This window comes from Kazachstania africana, chromosome 3, assembly GCF_000304475.1.
Source record: "Kazachstania africana CBS 2517 chromosome 3, complete genome".
In the NCBI taxonomy this organism is placed as follows: domain Eukaryota; kingdom Fungi; phylum Ascomycota; class Saccharomycetes; order Saccharomycetales; family Saccharomycetaceae; genus Kazachstania; species Kazachstania africana.
The window spans coordinates 904,020-923,863 of record NC_018942.1 but is presented as its reverse complement, the minus strand read 5'-3'; the positions used below and the strand labels follow the sequence as shown (position 1 = coordinate 923,863).

At 36.0% G+C, this 19,844-nt stretch overlaps 8 protein-coding genes and 1 non-coding gene across 9 annotated transcripts; 4 read left to right on the top strand and 5 right to left on the bottom strand.

Moving 5' to 3' along the window:
- Nucleotides 1-39: 39 nt before the first annotated feature.
- On the bottom strand, nt 40-1,176 carry PPG1 (putative serine/threonine-protein kinase PPG1; the record flags this gene model as incomplete). Its single annotated transcript, XM_003956537.1, has 1 exon — nt 40-1,176. One exon carries the CDS (start codon nt 1,174-1,176, stop codon nt 40-42), a length of 1,137 nt encoding a protein of 378 aa, XP_003956586.1.
- A 366-nt stretch (nt 1,177-1,542) lies between these two features.
- On the top strand, nt 1,543-5,949 carry SSK2 (mitogen-activated protein kinase kinase kinase SSK2; the record flags this gene model as incomplete). Its single annotated transcript, XM_003956536.1, has 1 exon — nt 1,543-5,949. One exon carries the CDS (start codon nt 1,543-1,545, stop codon nt 5,947-5,949), a length of 4,407 nt encoding a protein of 1,468 aa, XP_003956585.1.
- A 190-nt stretch (nt 5,950-6,139) lies between these two features.
- ALG12 (dolichyl-P-Man:Man(7)GlcNAc(2)-PP-dolichol alpha-1,6-mannosyltransferase) lies at nt 6,140-7,789 on the bottom strand (the record flags this gene model as incomplete). The annotated part of the gene is made up of 1 exon (XM_003956535.1): nt 6,140-7,789. The coding sequence occupies one exon, from the start codon at nt 7,787-7,789 to the stop codon at nt 6,140-6,142; it is 1,650 nt and encodes a 549-aa protein (XP_003956584.1).
- A 165-nt stretch (nt 7,790-7,954) lies between these two features.
- On the top strand, nt 7,955-9,244 carry ZNG1 (GTP-dependent zinc transferase; the record flags this gene model as incomplete). The annotated part of the gene is made up of 1 exon (XM_003956534.1): nt 7,955-9,244. The coding sequence occupies one exon, from the start codon at nt 7,955-7,957 to the stop codon at nt 9,242-9,244; it is 1,290 nt and encodes a 429-aa protein (XP_003956583.1).
- A 53-nt stretch (nt 9,245-9,297) lies between these two features.
- Nucleotides 9,298-10,251, bottom strand: CPR8 (peptidylprolyl isomerase family protein CPR8; the record flags this gene model as incomplete). Its single annotated transcript, XM_003956533.1, has 1 exon — nt 9,298-10,251. The coding sequence occupies one exon, from the start codon at nt 10,249-10,251 to the stop codon at nt 9,298-9,300; it is 954 nt and encodes a 317-aa protein (XP_003956582.1).
- A 481-nt stretch (nt 10,252-10,732) lies between these two features.
- KAFR0C04550 (uncharacterized protein) lies at nt 10,733-12,136 on the bottom strand (the record flags this gene model as incomplete). The annotated part of the gene is made up of 1 exon (XM_003956532.1): nt 10,733-12,136. The coding sequence occupies one exon, from the start codon at nt 12,134-12,136 to the stop codon at nt 10,733-10,735; it is 1,404 nt and encodes a 467-aa protein (XP_003956581.1).
- Nucleotides 12,137-13,997: 1,861 nt separating this feature from the next.
- On the top strand, nt 13,998-14,068 carry KAFR0Ctrna21G. The gene has a single exon. It is a non-coding gene; the product is annotated as a tRNA-Gly (tRNA).
- A 152-nt stretch (nt 14,069-14,220) lies between these two features.
- Nucleotides 14,221-16,479, top strand: GCN20 (putative AAA family ATPase GCN20; the record flags this gene model as incomplete). Its single annotated transcript, XM_003956531.1, has 1 exon — nt 14,221-16,479. One exon carries the CDS (start codon nt 14,221-14,223, stop codon nt 16,477-16,479), a length of 2,259 nt encoding a protein of 752 aa, XP_003956580.1.
- Nucleotides 16,480-16,606: 127 nt separating this feature from the next.
- Nucleotides 16,607-19,609, bottom strand: DIS3 (exosome catalytic subunit DIS3; the record flags this gene model as incomplete). The annotated part of the gene is made up of 1 exon (XM_003956530.1): nt 16,607-19,609. One exon carries the CDS (start codon nt 19,607-19,609, stop codon nt 16,607-16,609), a length of 3,003 nt encoding a protein of 1,000 aa, XP_003956579.1.
- Nucleotides 19,610-19,844: the final 235 nt, after the last annotated feature.

Sequence of the window (19,844 nt, the reverse complement as noted above, 5' to 3'; positions counted from 1 at the left end):
TATATAAGAGAAATATTCTATTGTATATACATGCAAAAGTTATAAAAAATACTCCACACGTCTTGAAGAGGCTGATTTTGATTGATATTCTTCTGAAAAAACGTCCGTTTCCGTTATTGAACCATCATTATCAATAAGGTCATTATCATCATTGAAGTAATCATTTAACAGCTTTCGTGCAGTGATATCTGATGTGGAAGATTGACTTAATCCATTTATCTTATTTTCTGGAGCTTCATCAAATACGTTGAAATAGTAGTCGTTCTTACTATACAGCTCAAGAATTGAAGCTTTATTGCCACATCTATAACAGTAATTTGGAGCAGACCATACTGTAGTAACAAGCCCATCAAAATAAATTTGATACCCTTCATTACACAGTTGGTGAGCTCTATAAATTCTTTCCATATTATTCAAGTACAGAAACTTTTCTACCACGCTCCTACCAAAAGTGTAACCAGCACCTCTTGGTGATACTTGAAATTGTTGCGAAGGGACTGATAGAGATTGTTTGAACGCTACCTCTGGATCATTCGATGTAATCATGTCCATACCATTCAAATTATTCGTGCCAGTATTATCCTCGGGATCGGACCATACCAAGTCAGCCATTGCGCCATCGTGTGGGATCTCTCTAAACCTATCTATAATTTTTATTTGATCTATTGTCTGTACATTCGGCGAGAGACCACCATGAACGCAAAATATTGAATCGTCAATGATGCAACATAGTACTAAGTGATCAAAAACATCCGTCAGATAATGCCAAACTCTAGAATCGTCTCCATACTTGTTCAAACATTCAGTGTAAAATCCGTAACTCTGTGTAATTTGCCTCGATTCGTGGTTGCCTCTCAATAAATGTATTCTATTTGGATACCTCAGTTTCAATACAATCAAGAGCATGATTGTCTCAATACTATAGAGGCCTCTATCGACATAATCACCCAGAAACAGATAGTTCGTATCAGGAACCCTACCACCTATCTTGAACATCTCCAGCATATCATGAAACTGACCGTGCATGTCTCCAACTACAGTAACAGGTGTTGTGATATGTATGACGTTTGATTCTTTCACAAGCATCTCCTTGAGCTTGAAACACAGTGCCCTGATCGTGATCTCCGGCAGCAATTGCCCCACATACAGCTTCTCCAGGCATTCATCCAACTCCATACTTCTTGATTAACCAATTCTCACCTCTTTCTTAAATTGGCTTCTCTCAAATCAAATTGCAACTCAATTTTTCTTTTTATTGCGGAGATTAAGAAATCGGTATTATTAAAATAAATCAAATATAAAGAGTATTTTTAAGAGCTTTTTGAAGCAAGGTAGATAATATAATTTAGAATACTTTTAAATTCTCTTTTCTCTATTTTTAAGTAAAACAACGAAAAGCGTCAAAGTACTAGCTTAGTACTATTTTAGGTGTATTTCATTAGTGGCTACAATATAGGAAGCCACTTTGAAAGTGATCACTGAAGAGAGAAATTAAAGTCATCGGCGGGTGTACTCATTCTCACACTGGTTATTGAGGAAGCTATGTCGAATCAAGATTATTTTGATCTACACGACAAAGAAGAGCTCCTCGATGGGATTACTCCTCAGAGGTTGACGTCTAATGAAGCTATAGTCGGAGCTGAGCTGCCAACTTCCCGCTCCGCCACTGTCACAGTGTCATCTTTACCCATGCATGAATCGGACTATCCTACTAAGAATTCGTCCGAATCTGTACTAGCCCAAGATAATCCGCCTGGGGAAAGGCCATCTCTAGTTGAGTACGATACTAAGATTCTTGGTGGGACAACCGTTACTGATTTTAAGACAGTTTCTAAGATCAAGGAGCCCGATATTAATGTCGATAATGCTAAGAATAATGCTATTATTACGCCAAATTTAACTATTTCTCCAAGCTCAAATAACCGTTCAAGAAGTAAATCTGTTGTTTATAGAAATGAGTATTTCTCCAACGAGAAATCATATTTAGAAAAGATGAAAAAAAAAATGATTTATGATGAGTATTACACAAAGGGTATTATTTCATCTCTAATATTGAACGACGAGGTTGACCCTGAGATTGAGAAAAGTGAAGTAGATTTGAATTTAAATGATCTTAAGATTGATTTAGGTGACAGTAACAAAAACAATTTCTTACATAAATTGGGCTCATTGGATCCCAAAAGTAACTACTTTAAACTACTCTTAACTAAACTCAAAGCTAAGAATAAAGATGATCCAAAGGATATCGACCATATTCTGGAAGACGTCTTTGAACACTCTGATATCATTGAACGGCTAGAATGGCAGACGATGCTCTCGAAGGTATTGAATGGAGATATAATAAAAAGTGAAAGGACAAAATTGGATGAGGAAGAAAGAGACAGGGATACCAACAGGTTATTAGATCAATATTCTGAAGATATTTGGTTAGAATTAAGGGCATGGATGAACGGAAGGACCGTAGAAGATCAAAAAGATTCCTTTTCATTACTAAGAGAGTCCAGTGACATTGTTTTCGACGAAATTATGAGATTTAAAGCTGATCCAAATCTCCGTCAAGAAGAGGCTGAATCGGAAGTCGAAAATTTGCTAAATAATTACTATAAAGTGATGAATTTTTGGCCGAACTTGAAGCATCTGATCTCACAAAAGCCAATTACTGGCACAACTGAATTTGTTAACAGAGTTGAAACATTGACTAGTTGGTTAAATTCTAGAACCAATCTGAAATATGAGATTGATTTGTTGCAAGACTGGGTAGGTGTAAGTGACTTGGATTTTATAACAAACACTTCAGCGACTGATGAAAATAAGATTGCTTTCAAGAAATTTGCTGAAAAGATAATGCAAGAGAAAGACATAGAAACAATTTTCCAGAAAAAAATATTCTTCCCATTAGCACCATGGATACTAAAGGCAAAATTATCCTATTTAAAGTACATGAATGTTGCCAGCGAAATGAATTTAAAGCATTCAGACACCGACCTGGTAGTACTGCTCTTGTTTCCGATAAAATTACTCGAAGAAATAATTAAAGTTAGACTGTTGTACGCTAAAAAACTACAAAATCCCACTATGATGATGATCGATCAAATGATAGATGATTTTTCAGCTTATGTTAAGTTATCTGCGCAATTAAAAGCAACTTTAATAGATTACTGTAAACGATGGTATCTCGATATAGAACTTAACGATTCATTCGACCAAATAGTCGTTCATGGTATACGATTTCTTTTCAAACTTCTTCATCTCAAAGTAATAGATGGTTCGAGCAAGTCTTTCAAAACATACAAGGAGCCAGAAGTGCTGGTGACTTATTGGGAAGCTTTGAAAAACACTGGCCATTATATTGCCGGAGCTGGAAAAGAAATTGCATTTGGATTTAGCAAATTGACAGCAACATTGTTACAGAGATTAAATGAAGATATCGGTGAGTTACACGACAGCACAACATCATTAAGAGGCAACTTAGATGGTGAAAAATGGCTACTTCAAACTTTAGAGAATTTAGGTTCTCTAAAAAGAAAACTGAATAGATTCAGCAATCTATTGTCAAAAGCATTTCAAAACACAGTAACTTATACTGTCAATGACTGTGCATCGTTGTTAGAAAATTTAAGAAATACAGGCCACTTTCTGATATACTCTGGTAGTAGGCTAGAACGGAATGGTGTCTATTTAATTGCTAGTCCAAATCTTATTGGAATTGATGATGATGAACTTTTAAGAATTCTGAAGAATGCTGAAATTGGCTGTGACATTATACCAAAGATTGAAATAAAAAGTAGTCTATCGATTTATGGTATTATGGATGTTATGGAAAATCCGAATACAAAACTTGTCCAAAAAACCAGTCCTGAAGGCGTTCCATACCATGAAATAGTCCAAGAAGATGTTACAAGTGAGGATGCCAACTTAACGAAGGTCCACGATTTAAGTGCACATACTAGTAGAACTTATAGTTCTGGTAATATACTGACAGTTCCCAGAAGAGCTTTCAAACTAACAAAATCTGGGAGTTATTACAATGGAAACAAGTATCAAACCTTTCACACTGAGTCAGAAAAAGAAATTTTGGAGTTAGAGGCTAAAGTGGATTCCCTTGGTTACATTTTACTATTATCAACCGGTCAACCAATTATATGGGAAGGGTCAGTTCACAATGTGGTGGCGAAGAGCATCGATTTTGGGGAAATCTTAAAATCAGCTAAACCGAATACTCTAACCCTATTCAACCAAGGATCTAGCTATTCCTTAGATTATCGAAATGATACTTTGAAGAATCTAGCCGGTAACTCCATTTCTTATGTATTAAGATCCTGTTCAATCGGTAGCATCGAAAACATTTTGCAAAGGATTAATAAGACTTATTTCAACTGCACATGCGATGTTCTTACGAACTACACAAAAGTAGTTACAAGGTTCAAGGAGAGTCATGATCCAGGAAATTTGATTAATGGTCTATTTTTATTTACAAGAGACTTTGGAAGAAATTTTTTAAGGACAAGTAATTCTACTTACCAGACAAAATCAGCGGTAATACTATTGATGGTGAAAATGAGTATCCGCTGGTTATCATTTCTTGCAGAAGAATGTGATCCGAATGATCAACGAACCTTTAAATGGTGCGTCACAGCAATGGAATTTGCTATGCAAATGATTAGTGGTTTAAATATCTTAGCGTTAAATAAAAGTCAATTCCATGAGTTGAAAGAAAAAATTTCTGTATGCATGTCATTGCTGGTATCTCATTTCGATGTTATGGGTGCCAGATCTTCAGATATGCAAAAGCTAAGCAAGCCTTCAAGACTAAATATGGATATTATTGAGGATTTCGATGTTGACGCAATGCTAGCAATTAATTCCAGATTACGTCTGAATTCAATAGCAAAACTAGAAGAGAAAATGACACACAATTTGGTTAAGGTAGGAAAAGTTTTAGATGATACCGAAAAGAGCAATAAATTTATTTCATCCTTAGCATCATCGATATCAAATGTGTCCATAAGGTGGCAAAAGAGGAAATACATTGGTGGTGGCACTTTTGGCGCTGTATTTTCAGCAGTTAATTTGGATAATGGTGAAATTCTTGCTGTAAAAGAAATCAAGATACAAGATAACAAATCGATGGAGAAGTTCTTCCCTCTAATAAAGGACGAGATGAACGTCCTAGAAATGTTGAACCATCCAAATGTTGTTCAATATTATGGGGTTGAGGTACATAGGGATAGAGTCAACATTTTTATGGAATATTGTGAGGGTGGCTCGTTAGCTACTTTGTTAGAACATGGAAGGATTGAAGATGAATTGGTTACTCAGATGTACACCCTTCAGCTTCTAGAGGGATTAGCTTATCTTCATGAGTCTGGAATTATCCATCGAGATATCAAACCAGAAAATATATTACTTGACTACAATGGTATTATCAAATATGTCGATTTCGGGGCCTCAAAAAGAGCTGTGAAAAACAGTACAAGATGGGCTGCTAGTATTGGAAAGGGAAGTATATCTTCTCATAGCTCTTCTGAAGGAGATTCTAATAGTGGTAAGCTGCAGGACCTGATAGGAACCCCCATGTACATGGCCCCTGAGGCTATTACTGGCTCGACTACAGAAGGCAGATTTGGTTCTAGTGATATTTGGTCACTTGGTTGTGTAACTTTAGAGATGATAACCGGTAAGAGACCTTGGTATAATTTGGATAATGAATGGGCTATATTGTATCATGTTGTCGCCGGACAATCTCCTCGGTTTCCAAATAAGAATAAAGTTTCATCTGCTGGAAGAAAGTTTTTGAAAAGATGTTTAGTCCATTCAGCCAGCAAAAGAGCCACAGCTTTTGAACTGTTAATGGAGCCATGGATTGTTGAAATAAGGGAACTCGCTTTTGGTGACAGCAACCGGACTGACTCCAATAAAAGTGTGAATAATAATTTATCGTCCTTTTAGATCCGGGCTTTAATATCAGGAGATGCACTTGCCTTTCGATTTCAATGTATTTTACTTTGCAAAACTACTATTTGTATTCTACTACATATTCAAAAAGAAAATAATTGATATTATTCTATATTAAATTACATAAGATTGAGCACAATCAATAACAATAATAAAAAATAGAAACAAAAGTATGTCTCCCATTCTATTTTGTTTCCTTCCTTTTGTAAGTAAAGAAGATATCTTTTTTAGTTATTGTCTTGTCCAAAAATTCCCTTCCACTTGAGACAATCTCAGAGAAATCTGATGCGAAATATTCTTTCAAGATGGCAGGAATACTCCTTTGTTCCTGTGACATCAACCCACTAATGTATGTATAGTGGACACCAGTAAATATTGGCGTAGTGTTGATCAATTCCCATTCGAAACCACTTAAAGAAAATGGTAGGTTAGTACTATTTGACTCATGTGTTATCAAATAATCAAAAGATGGCCATATGGTTTCCAATTTTTCAAAATCTTCAGTTCTATCGTACGTAATATTGAATTTTTCAGAATCAATTTCCCCAAATAAAGTGACACCTGTCATACAAGGTGGTACACTTATGTGGACAACAGAATTAGTAATATTATTTTCGATAACATACTGGTTGAACTTAACCAAAGCTTCTCCACCAGGGTAATTCATTGTTGATATGTATAAAAAGATCATCGAAAGAGCAAATGATACGATTGGTGATAATGGTAAGATTATCAAATACATCGCATTTTTCAATGATTGGACTCTGAAATTTTCCCATAGATAAGCAGCTGTAATTGAGCCCATTGAAATGATAGGGGGAATTGCATAAACAATAAATCTCCATTCTTTATGAGGTTGCATGGATAAAACAGCGATATGGAAGTATGCTGCAAATGTAATAATCCTGAAATTTTCGGGAGCCAAAGTGAAACCTAAATAGTTTAGTAGCAAAACGGTTGGTGGTAGGAAAAGAATCAATAGGTAGTGTGTAAAATAAGCAAAGATTGGTTCAGTACCCCAATTAGAGGCTTGTGCCGAGAGAACATTGAAGATAAATGCATCAATCTCAGGGACACCCCACCTCTGCCAGAAATAGGAATCAATGGTCAAAGAAATACCCATACCTATGCCTAATCCCATAAGACCAAATTTAATTGCGTTGACCAGTGAGATTTTTTTATAATATACACTCGCAAGTGCAATTCCTGAACCGATAGCAACTAATTCCAATCTAAAAATAATAGCAGTGAATGCAACTAAGAAGATAGACCAATTGTATGTTCCTGCAAGCGTCCAGGCCATAGCAACGTTGACTAATGGTAAAGCTAGAATGAAATTAGGTAAAGGCCTGGTACTGTAAAACATTAGATGGAAACTGGATATGATGAAAACTATGAACCAATCTCCGACACTGCTAAAATCAGTTTCTACTTCTACTTCTTTTTCTTCAGCTTCTTTCACTTTTTTATCGAAGACTTCTTGAATGGCATTCTTGAGATATAGGTAGGAGGCCCCGTTGAACAGACCAATAATACATCTGGCTAACAATTGAGTCTCAAAACCGTTAACTTCATCTGAAGGACCACTCCAAAACGAAGTGATAATCATGAAAAATTTTGTGAAGGCAGCCGTCACCAGCGCTCCCAGAAATGTTCTTGGAACTACGCCAGGGAATTGTAGATGATCATATTTAGAAATATCCGTGACACCGTACTTCAAGATATCATGTATAGCTTGTATGTTGAAGCTTTCCTCCACTTTCGTGAAAGGGGCATTAATCAAATGTAGTGAAATAACTATGAACAAAGTTGTATCCAAATACGACCACTTCATTTTTATCGATGTTGTTCTCCCAGTTAAGCTTATAATCTTTACGAAGTTTGGCCCGTCTTTTTTATATATCCTTCTAAGATTCCCTCAAAAAGTTAAAAGCCGACTGTACCATGAAAGCTCATCACATCAATAGTGGAAAGCTGTAAGACACAAATCTATTCAACGATGTCTAATGTGCCAGCACTGAAGAATTATAAGTTTGATAGAGAAGAAGATGGTGAGTTGCCAACGTTGGTTACGGGTCAAGAGGATAATTTGAATGAGATTTTTAAGCAGGTCAAGAGTGATGGTGGTACGCGTATTGTGAGTGATGCTAAGATCAGTCGGGTCAATAAACAGAATGAGACGGTTGACTTAGGCGATGGGAGTCATAAGAAGAGGATACCTGTTACCATTATTACAGGGTATCTTGGTTCAGGTAAATCCACATTGTTAGAGAAGATTGCATTGCAGGGTAGTGACAAGAAAATCGCCGTTATTCTTAATGAATTTGGAGATTCTAGTGAGATCGAAAAAGCAATGACTATAAGGAATGGTGACGCTGCTTACGAAGAATGGTTGGATCTGGGTAATGGCTGTCTCTGTTGTTCCTTAAAGAACGTAGGTGTTAAAGCAATTGAAGATATGGTGGATAGATCACCTGGAAAAATTGATTATATACTGTTGGAGACATCGGGTATCGCTGACCCAGCACCCATTGCAAAAATGTTCTGGCAAGATGAAGGTTTGAATAGTAGTGTTTATATTGATGGGATAATAACGGTGCTTGACAGTGAGCATATTTTGAAATGTTTAGATGACGTTTCGGAAGAAACACACTGGCATGGTGAAAATGTTACGGTGGAGAACAATTTGACAATAGCACATTTTCAAATTGCAATGGCAGATAGGATTATACTGAATAAGATTGATAAAATTGGTGACAATTCCGAGTATTTAAGATCTTTAGATTCGAGAATACGTGAAATCAATTCGGTAGCACCATTTTATTTCACCAAATTTGCTGAAATTAGCTTAGATAAATTATTAGATATTCATGCGTACGGTATGGAAATAAGTTTAGACAATAACGATAGTAGTAATTTGTGGGAGGATAGACCCACATTGCACGATTCGAGAATGAATACGGTTATGTTGAAGTTTAGACCATTGAAAGGTGAAATAGAATATGGTCGGTTCTTAAAGGGGTTTTTAAGACCACTTTTGTGGAAGAATTTTGGTGCATCAGATAATATCCAAAAAAACCAACATGACTGGGAAATACAGAGAACCAAAGGTTTGATAATAATCAATAATGAAGGTGAAAGAGACGTCAAGGTTATTCAAGGTGTTAGGGACACTTATGATATTTTGCAAGGAGATCCTAAGGTTGAGGCCGAAGAGTGTAAGCTTGTATTTATTGGGAAGTATCTTGTTAAAGCAGATATTGAAAAATTGTTGAAAAATATTTTGTAACTTTTGTCTCATATTTACCTATATGTTTAAAATACTATGTACAGAGGGCAACTTCAGTCATTTCTAAAGGATACAATTTTCTTTGAATGTATAAGCAATTGTCTTCTAAATTTCATTAATGCATAGCAGAGTAATAATCCAATTATACCTATGCTAACACTAGTTGCAGGATGGTTCAAAAGAGCGAAGCTCTCGTCTTCTAAATTCTTGGCATCCCTCATTTGAGTTGCTGTAGGAACCAATGCGGTGCCTACCGAAAGGTCGCCTTCATTGAATTTGGCTAATCTTTCGAGATATTCTCGATGTTTTTCATCTTTGTCTGGAATTTCGACTTCATCGACAATCATATGACTAATGGCAACTTTCTTAGCAGGAACACCTTCATCATTGATCTTAACATTTTGGATCCGCTCTAAGAGGTTATCTAATCCCATAATTATTTGTCCAAAGACGACATGTTTGTCATCATATTCTGGCGATCCTTCTGGCTTCATCGTGATGAAAAAGTTTGAGTCATTTGAATCTGGCTCGCCCTTGTTCAATAGAGACAATCTGCCTGGTCTATCGTGTTTTAAGAAGAAAGGTTCATCGGCGAAGTTGGGACCGAATACAGAATATGGTGCCAAGCCAGGCAAAACGTCACCTCCAATAATTCTGTCATTTGGGAATATACGATCGATTAAACTACGTTTATAACCTAAATCTATTGTATCTTGAGGACTTTTCGGATCCATCGAAACTTTGAAACCTCTTGCTAATGCGACAAAATTTTCCACTGCATATGGAGCCGTTGTACCGTATAAGTCCATAATTAGTTCAGTGACTGTATATTTTGATTCCGTACTGTCATAGTAAACTATACCCATGAGAACGTGGTGGGTCACTGGGGGATCAGGAGAATGAATTTTTCTAAAGTCTACATCTCTTATGGTTGGGTGTTTATCTTCAACTGCATAGCACTGTAATAATGTGAATAGTAAATGGATTAAGAAGGATATTAATAACATTTTTGATGGATTGGGAGTTGACTGAGGTTCGAAGATGTGATGATAGATGTTCATTAATTTTTTTTTCCTTCACACCCTCACTTATAGGAAAGTCTTGGCGCGCATCTTGGCGCACATTGGTGCGGCTCGGGAAAACACATGCATTGAAACCGATATTAAGTTATAGATTGTACACATATATATATATATATAACAAAAAGTATAAATTGATGGTAAAAGCTCAATTAAAAAAGAAAAAGAATGCTTGAATGAGTAATGAAGTAAATCTAATGCTATGATTAACTTCTGTAATTGACGTTTTTGAACTGTATTTGTTGCTGCGGTTCTTGTTGATTTGACATAGCAGTGTTTTGCAAGAGTAACGGCTGTTGAGGTTGTTGTTGGTCAACATTATTTCTTAGTAATTGTTGTGGGGTGGTTGTATAGTTTGTGGCACTATCGAAGTTTGTGGAAGGATGATGATCTTGTAACGTTGGGCTTGTTAATGAGGGTTTATCTTTGAAGAACCTTTACCCCTTCCCTTTATACCTTTATTTGAATTTTTATAAATTGAAGCGAAATAATTCAATAGATCTTTATCTTGTTCCGGAATATCAGTTAAATTTGTTTCGTATGTTGCTAATTTATTTGTTAATTCGATTAAAGTGTTTAAATGGAACCTATTTTGATGAGCTTTCATGTTACCCAATTGAGTAAAACTTTTGTCACAATTATCTAATTTACAAACGAATGGTTTTAAATTTTTATGAGTTAGTATGTGGGCTGCTAAGTTACCTTTTCTTGAAAATCTTCTACCGCAACTTTCACATTGATATGGTTTTTCACCCGTATGCAATCTTTGATGAGTTCTTAAATTACCACCTTGAGTGAATTTTTTACCACAAAATTGACATTGGAAAGGTTTATAACCAATATGGGATCTTATATGGACTTCTAAATGAGTTGATTGAGAAAATAATCTGTGACAATATGGACATTCGTGTTTTTTGGGTCTTGCAGAAGAAGTAGTAGAAGGTGTTGATATGGATCTTTTCGTTGGCGATGTAGTGTCTGTGCCACCATCATTATAATCTACATGAGAAGGTTTCTCGATACCGCCTACCAATTCATCTTTGGAAGGTAGAATATTTGAATGTTCATTTATGAGTAAGTCACCATTAGAATTTGTTGGTACTCTATCCGTAATACCTTTTTGTCTTGCTTGAATCATTAACATTAGTTGATCCACTTTAGTGGAACCTAATAAATTTCTCATATCGTTAGTATCTAAAGATGAAGTATCAAGATCATCTAATTTAAATCTTTTATTACTTTCATTACTTGTTAAAGAACTTTTCCTTCTTTTAGTTAATAAAGTTTCGAAATCATCCTTTGTTGTGGAATGCTGTGGTAATAAAGGTGGTTTTAAGTAATTTGAAATTGAGTCCTTTCTTAAGAAATCCAAATCATCGGATGGGACAATAGTACCTGGATGATGTTGTTGTTGTTGCTGCTGTTGTGTTAGTGGTGGTGGAGGTGCTAAGAAAGAATTTCTCTTTTGATCTCCGAATGAAGGGACATTAAAATGAGGTTTCTGTTGATTTAACGCTGGCTGTATGGGGAGGGAAGTAGGAGCAGTTGCAGTAGTAGTTCCCGTTGTAGAAGGTTGTTGAGGTTGCCATATTGAGTTTATGATGGAGAAGCCTCTTCCTATTGAACTTAAGTCCGGATTTTGTTGTTGGTGTTGCTGCTGTGGAGGTAAATTAAGGTATGAATTTAAAGAGTTTGAATCAGTTGAAAGTCTCTGTGGTAAGAAATTTGTATACATTGATATGGAATCATTATGAGAGATGTTACTTGGATCTTCGTTGTTATTAGTATTGCTAGTATTGTTAGTAGTATTCATTGTTAAAGCTAAAAGTGTTTTAAAGAAGCAAAGTAAATGAGTTTACAGATACATTTACAAGGATGATACCAATCGAAAATTAATAATTAAAAAAAAAAAAAAAAAAGAGAGAGAGAAAGAGAGATGGAGTAAATAAGAAACTAATGGTAAACAAACTTGTTTCTTCTTTCACTTTTCTTTCCTTTTAATACTCTTTTGTATCTGAATTATCAATATGGGCCCTTCTTTCCTTTTTGTTTTCTACGTATTATTTATAAATCATGGATGGTTAAGAGATGACAATTCGTTAAAGGAACATGTGTTACCCCCACGAGCAGCAGTCAGCCGTGGCAGAGCCAGTGGCAGCACCCTTTAGAAGGAAGTTACCGCGGGAAATTTGACAGCGGCGATGAGCATTTTGGTGAGAGGAGGAGGGGCGGAGGATGATCTGATTCTGCGGGTTTTGCCTGTCTCCCTCTGCTGCAGTTATTATCCGGAGTGACAGAAGCAGGTAAGGGGGAGGGGGTGGGGGGAGGAATAGAGGAGAGTGTCAAGAGAAGTTCGGGTAATGGTAATGATACAATAGTGTCGTGTGATGTAGGGGTGTTAGAGAGACGGCTGAGCGGCGGTTAGTTGGTAAGAAAGGGCTTCCTATACGTGTGGTGTGTAGGTGTATGTACGGAGTCAGGGGTGCTTGCGGAGCGTTACCATTTGGGTCTGCTTGTGCGGCAGAATAAAGGCAGACAAAAAAAAAATATTAAAAAAAAGGTGTACGTGATTATTTTCGAATGTAAAATTTTGAGAGTTTCTGGGACAATGGCCAAACGATGGAAAACAGCAGTTAGTGTTTCCGTATTTCTCTCGCTTCACGAAATTTCTGCTTGCCAAAAAAAATTTATTCCTTTTCATTTACGATATGAGAAGGGAACGGAGCATTCGTACTTCCTTGTTTTGTTCGTTTGGTTTTGCACAGCTCGGCGAAAACATACCACATATGGTAGCGCCGTTTGTTATACGACGTATGCTTTTCCAGCCTATAATAGTTAGGTCCTTTTTCGACTTGCCATTCATTAATCATTCCAGCACTTGTTAGCTCCTGCTTCATTGTTGGAACTCACCCTGTTTTCATTTATTTCGGTGAATAGTCTGCAGAAGAAAGGAAGAAAAAGCACACATTTTAGATTCCTGCAACCAATTATTACAACAAATGTACGATACGTTCGTTACCTTCCTAATAAAAATTGAACAATGTTTGATCAATGCTACATCTTATATAATTGCTATCCCGTATGTACATCAGGTATTCTGTATATTGTACTGTCTCGACAGCATATTTCCGTTGATAGCTTGTCAATCTATTTATACCTATTGAAAGCAGATTCGGTGGACATATTTTTCAGCAATATCCGTTACTCTTGTTCACTTATAAAGAGTTATGTCCCGTCTGTAATTAATTATGTAGCCAGGTAGGGGAAACTTCTAAAATCCTTTAGAATGTTGTAACACAGACTGGTGAACTACAGCATTATGCTCGAAGTTCGTGTCACCGCTTTTCCAGAAGCAAAACCTAAACATCCGCTGTTCAATTTATTAGACTAAATATTTCACATTATTGAATTTGGTTGAATACTAGTGAAACCTTTTCATAGACGCAACTTTTGTCATCTTGAAGAATTCCACACTATAAAAAGGAATTCTTCGCCATATTTGTTCTTAATCTTTTATTATACTTTATAATTTTATATATTAATAAGACAAACTTTTTGATACGCTTTTAGCTATAGTTATACAATCAGATTGATTTCCAAGCTCTCTGTGTCATATTCTCTCTCTATTATCTGCCTTGTTACCGTATTGAACTTGCATTAAAAAACAGTTATAGGCGCAAGTGGTTTAGTGGTAAAATCCAACGTTGCCATCGTTGGGCCCCCGGTTCGATTCCGGGCTTGCGCATTATTTTTTAAAAAATTTCAAGATGTTCTAGGTGCTACATTTTTTTTTCTCTTTTGACCGTTGATAAAAAAATTGAAATGCTTCATCTTACTATTCAGCACAGTTTATTGAAGCAGTTCTTGATATAATAGCATCATATTGAACGTGATATAATGGCATCTATTGGTTCACAAGTTCGCAAAGTTAGTACATCAATCGATCCGATTGTAACCGATTATGCAGTCGGTTATTTCAATCACTTATCCAAGAAGACTTTCGATTCTGTTCAAAGTAAACAGTTGAACTTACCAGAAGAGGTTAGCTTTGTAGGTGACTTATTGGTAAACGCAGGTGCTGATAAAAGTCAAATTGATGAATTAGCTGAAAATATCCTTCAACAATTGACTTTACAACTAAATGAAAATCAAGCTAAATTAGAAATCACAGGTGATACATCGAAAAGATTATTGGACATTAATGTTTTACAAAGTCATAACAATAAAGCTAATATTAATGCATCCCTAGACCGTCTGGGTGTTAATGGTGATATTGAACACACAGGTAGAAAAATGGAAACAAGAGTTGATTTGAAAAAATTGGCGAAAGCTGAACAAAAAATTGCTAAGAAAGTGGCTAAGAGAAATAATAAGTTTGTCAAATATGAAGCTTCTAAATTGATTGATGAACAAAAGAATGATGATTATGATTCTTTCTTCTTGAAAATCAACCCTCTCGACTTTGGTGCTGGCGCAGGGAAATCCAAAGATATTAAGATTGACACTTTTGACTTATATGTCGGTGATGGTCAAAGAATTCTATCCGACACTAACTTATCTTTAAGTTATGGTCGCAGATACGGTCTTGTCGGTCAAAACGGTATTGGTAAATCAACATTATTGAGAGCCCTATCAAGAAGAGAACTAAATGTCCCAAAGCATATTTCAATTTTACACGTTGAACAAGAACTAAGAGGTGATGAAACTTTAGCTCTTCAAAGTGTCTTGGACGCAGATGTGTGGAGAAAACAATTATTGTCTGAAGAAACAAAAATCAACTCAAGATTAAAAGAAATTGAAAACTTAAGAACTGAATTCGATGAAGACAGCTTAGAAATTAAAAAGTTAGATAATGAAAGCCAAGATTTAGATAACCATTTAATGCAAATTGCTGAAAAATTGGCTGACATGGAATCTGATAAGGCAGAGGCCAGAGCAGCCTCTATTTTGTACGGTTTAGGTTTTAGTACCGAAGCCCAACAAAAACCAACAAACTCTTTCTCCGGTGGTTGGAGAATGAGATTATCTTTAGCGAGAGCTCTATTTTGTCAACCTGATCTTCTGTTATTAGATGAACCTTCTAATATGTTGGATGTTCCATCTATTGCGTATCTTTCAGAATATTTAAAGACATACCCCGCAACTCTTTTAGTCGTTTCCCATGACCGTGCATTTTTAAATGAAGTTGCAACCGACATCATATATCAACATAACGAAAGATTGGATTACTACAGGGGTCAAGATTTCGATACATTCTATAAAACAAAAGAGGAACGTAGAAAGAATGCTCAAAAGGAATATGAAAATCAAATGGCTTACAGAAAGCATCTACAAGAATTCATCGATAAGTATAGATACAATGCAGCTAAATCACAAGAAGCACAATCAAGAATTAAAAAACTTGAAAAATTACCAGTATTGGAACCGCCTGAAGAAGACAAAAGCGTCACATTTCATTTCCCAGAATGTGAAAAACTGTCTCCACCAATTATTCAATTACAAGATGTTTCCTTCGGTTATGATGAAAAAAATTTGTTGTTAAAGGATGTTAATTTGGATGTCCAAATGGATTCTAGAATCGCATTGGTAGGTGCAAATGGTTGTGGTAAAACAACATTATTGAAGGTGATGATGGAGCAATTGAGACCTCTACAAGGTTATGTCTCTAGAAACGGTAGACTACGTATAGGCTATTTTACCCAACATCATGTTGATTCTATGGACCTGACAACGTCAGCTGTAGACTGGATGTCAAAAACTTTCCCAGGTAAAAATGATGAAGAATACAGACGTCATTTGGGTGCTTTTGGTATCACTGGTAGTTTGGGTTTACAAAAAATGCAATTACTATCTGGTGGTCAGAAGTCTCGTGTAGCTTTTGCCGCTTTATGTTTGAATAATCCTCATATTTTAATTTTGGATGAACCTTCCAATCATTTAGACACTACTGGTCTTGATGCCTTGATCGATGCGTTGAAAAACTTTTCAGGTGGTGTTCTGATGGTTTCTCACGATATTTCTGTCATTAATAGTGTCTGTAATGAAATTTGGGTTTCTGAAGAAGGTACAGTTAAAAAATTCGGTGGTTCTATTTACGATTACAGAGATCATATCATATCGCTGGCTAACGATGCTGGTGTTGTCAAGAAGCATTAAACCGTTTTATAATATTATTATAAATTTATTAGTCGATTTAGTGGAGCATTATTTAAAATTATTTATTTAAGAATGGTAGTATTTATCCTCTACATATTATACAAATGATACTAGAATGTTTCAGCCCTCATTTTAATAGTAACTCAGCTTTACGTTTGCTGGTAACAGGATCTAGCACTGATTTAACTTCAACTTCAACCTTGTCAAAAACATGAATATTTTTCTTTTCACCGCTACCCTTTGCTGTGAATGATAGTTTGAATTCAACTTCATCAAATTGAGCGGCATTTACATCATCCGCCAAATTTTCTAATCTAATCAAACCTTCAACACCAAATTTGGGAACCAATACAACAATACCATTGTTGAACACTTTAATGACATAACCTGTTTCCACCGATTCATTATTTCTCATAACTTGTCCAACATAGTACTCAATACTTGCTCTACCGGCAAATTGTGCATTTCTGTGCTTTTTGTTGATATTTCTGCATACCATGTCCATCTTATTTTTGTCCCTGTGCATTAAACTCAATGGCTCGTAATCAATAGCTGCAGCTAATTGTCTATGCGCAACAACGTCACAGTAACGTCTAATTGGAGATGTGAAATGGGTATAAATATCGACGGCTAAACCATAATGCTTGAAGTCAGGATACGAATAGGCACCGGAATAAAAATATTGGGCGGCCATCATACAACGAGTAGACATAATACGTACTAAAGTGTTGAAGTATGCGTCCTGAGGGTCGATACATCTATCTAACGAATCTGCCAAAGCTTTTGACGATTCTAGTGATATTGTCATGTTCTTACGTTGATGCAACATTTCGTTTAGTAATTCAAAATTGGTAGATGGTGGTGCAGCATGACGTCTTAACATAGCGGTTTGAGGGAAAGCATCATATATCTTTCTCGCTACGGAAATATTTGCTAGTAACATAAATTCTTCGACTAAAGAATTGGTAGCCAGAAGCTTTTTTATTTCCACCTCACCTGGATCGGATGTTTCGCTGTCCATATGAACTTTTACTTCTGGGGATGCTAAATTTAATGCACCTGCATCTAATCTCTTTTGCTTTAGCTTTTTGGATAAATGTAGTAAAGCTCTCATACCTAAAGTAAGTTCATCCTTCTGGTTTGAATCATCAATTCGTACTTGAGCTTGTTCGTAAGAAAATGCTTCTCTTGACCTTATCACTGATTTTGTGAAGTCGACGTTGACAATATCTGCATCTTCATTCAATTCCCAAATAACAGAGAAAGCAAATCTATCAACATAAGGTTTTAAAGAACATAAGTCAGTACCTAATAGCATTGGAAGCATATCAATACGTTTGTCAACAAGATAAACTGATGTACCTCTGGAGGCGCCTTCCGCGTCTAAAGCTGTACCTGGTTTTACAAAATGCGTCACATCAGCAATATGTACACCCACTTCCCAGTTTCCGTTCGGTAATCGTTTTGCATGCAAAGCATCATCGATATCTACACATCCAGGAGGATCAATACTACAAATCAACTTATCTCTCAAATCTGTTCTCTTTGCTAATAATGGATCATTGGCGAGTGCCTCGGGATCCTTTATATTGGAAGGAGTCTTCCAGTCATGGCCTTCAGCAGGCAAACATTCTAAAACTTTCCTGGAAAATGGTCTATATTCAACATCGTGTTCTAATAATAGTGCTTCCGTCTCTGCTTCTACCGTTTCAATTCCACCTAAATCTCTGACGAAATGGCCTAAAGGATATTTATGGGTAGCTGGCCAGTCGTCTACTGCGATAACGATTCTTTTATCTAATAATTCATTAGCACGTCTCGTACGTATTCTAATCTTTGGCAAGCACTTGTCCATTAAAATGACGAATACATTTTGAGTTCCGTTACTTTGCAAGTCAACGGAGTTTGGTGCAATCTGACCAACATAAAGTCTCCATGATCTTCTGGTAATTCCTACAACTCTAGCAGTTGGCTGAACTTTTTTGGCTTTTTGGGCCAATATAGCATCTTTTGCTAGTAGTCTACGTTGCTTATCGGAAATTATTGAGGCACCACCATTTTGGTTGACATTTTCTTCACTTTCTTCATCTATATCAGGGTTATCATTAACATCAAAATGTTCAGAATCCAATGCAATAGAAGATGGAGCCTTCCATTCAGATTGTGGTAACAATTCAACGATAACTTGATCTCCGTTGAATGCTCTGTTCAGATTTTCTTGTCCTACTATTAACACGGGTTTAGAAAATCTTGGTAAAGTAACAGAGCCTTCCAAGAAATTATATTCGGAAATTTGCACATTACCTTGGTACAGTACACCACTTTTTAAACCACCTAAAATTCTTGCTTGAGAATAATATTCCGGGTATGTAAATTCAGCCAAATCCTCTTTTGCTATCTCATTGTTAGTTGTGTCAGTTAAGTCATAATTTGGAATTAAATCTTTGATTTCATCACTATTTGGAAGAGTATCTGCATATTGATACAAACTCTTTGTAATAAAGTTGTCTTTTTTAGTTACAGATTCTCTGTTGAGACGATCATTTGTAAGGAGGACAATATTGATTCCTTGGTCCTTCAAATGATTTGCATACCATTCACACGTTTTTCTGATAGCTCTATCATTTCTATCGTTAATGCTTTCCTCAGGTTTCCTATTCACATAAGTCATTTCATGAAACTCATTATGAAATACAATAAATCTTTTGGTATCATCATTAGCTCCACATAAATTTCTCAATCTTGTATAGACAGGATACGATCTGTTTCTAACTTCGTCTAAAACAATTTGGGGAACGATTACATCGAAGAAACAATTTGGATTTTCTAAGAGGTCCATGGCAAGTAACACAATGTTGGTATCTACCACTACGTAATGTTTACCTAATTTTCCTAATTTGGCAGGGTTTTCAGATAATACAAATGTTGGTAGTTTGTCATTAGCATCGGGGACTAGAATTTTAGAACATTCAGTGCACGCTTTTGAGAAGCATGGAATATCATTTCTTAAATAATGTTCTCTAACAATTTTTGTAGCGCCACCATTGCGTGATCTGACAAAAACCTTCTGCGTTACTGTCAGGCCTTCAGATAATCTCTTTCTACCTGCTAGCACAGTTTGGGTTGACATTTTCACAATAACTCAATTCACTGTAAGATAGATAATGAATAGAAATTTGACGATGAGATAAATCTGGATGGGCCCAACTCTTGTATTTTTCTTGCCGATCTGGACAAAAATTTTGTCATAAAATCGAGAATAACCCGGTCGAATTCTCGAAGCCATTACCCGCCATCAGATTAAACAGAAATAGCCGCCCATGCTTTTCTAATGTTGATAAACAGACGAAGAGTCAACAAGCCAG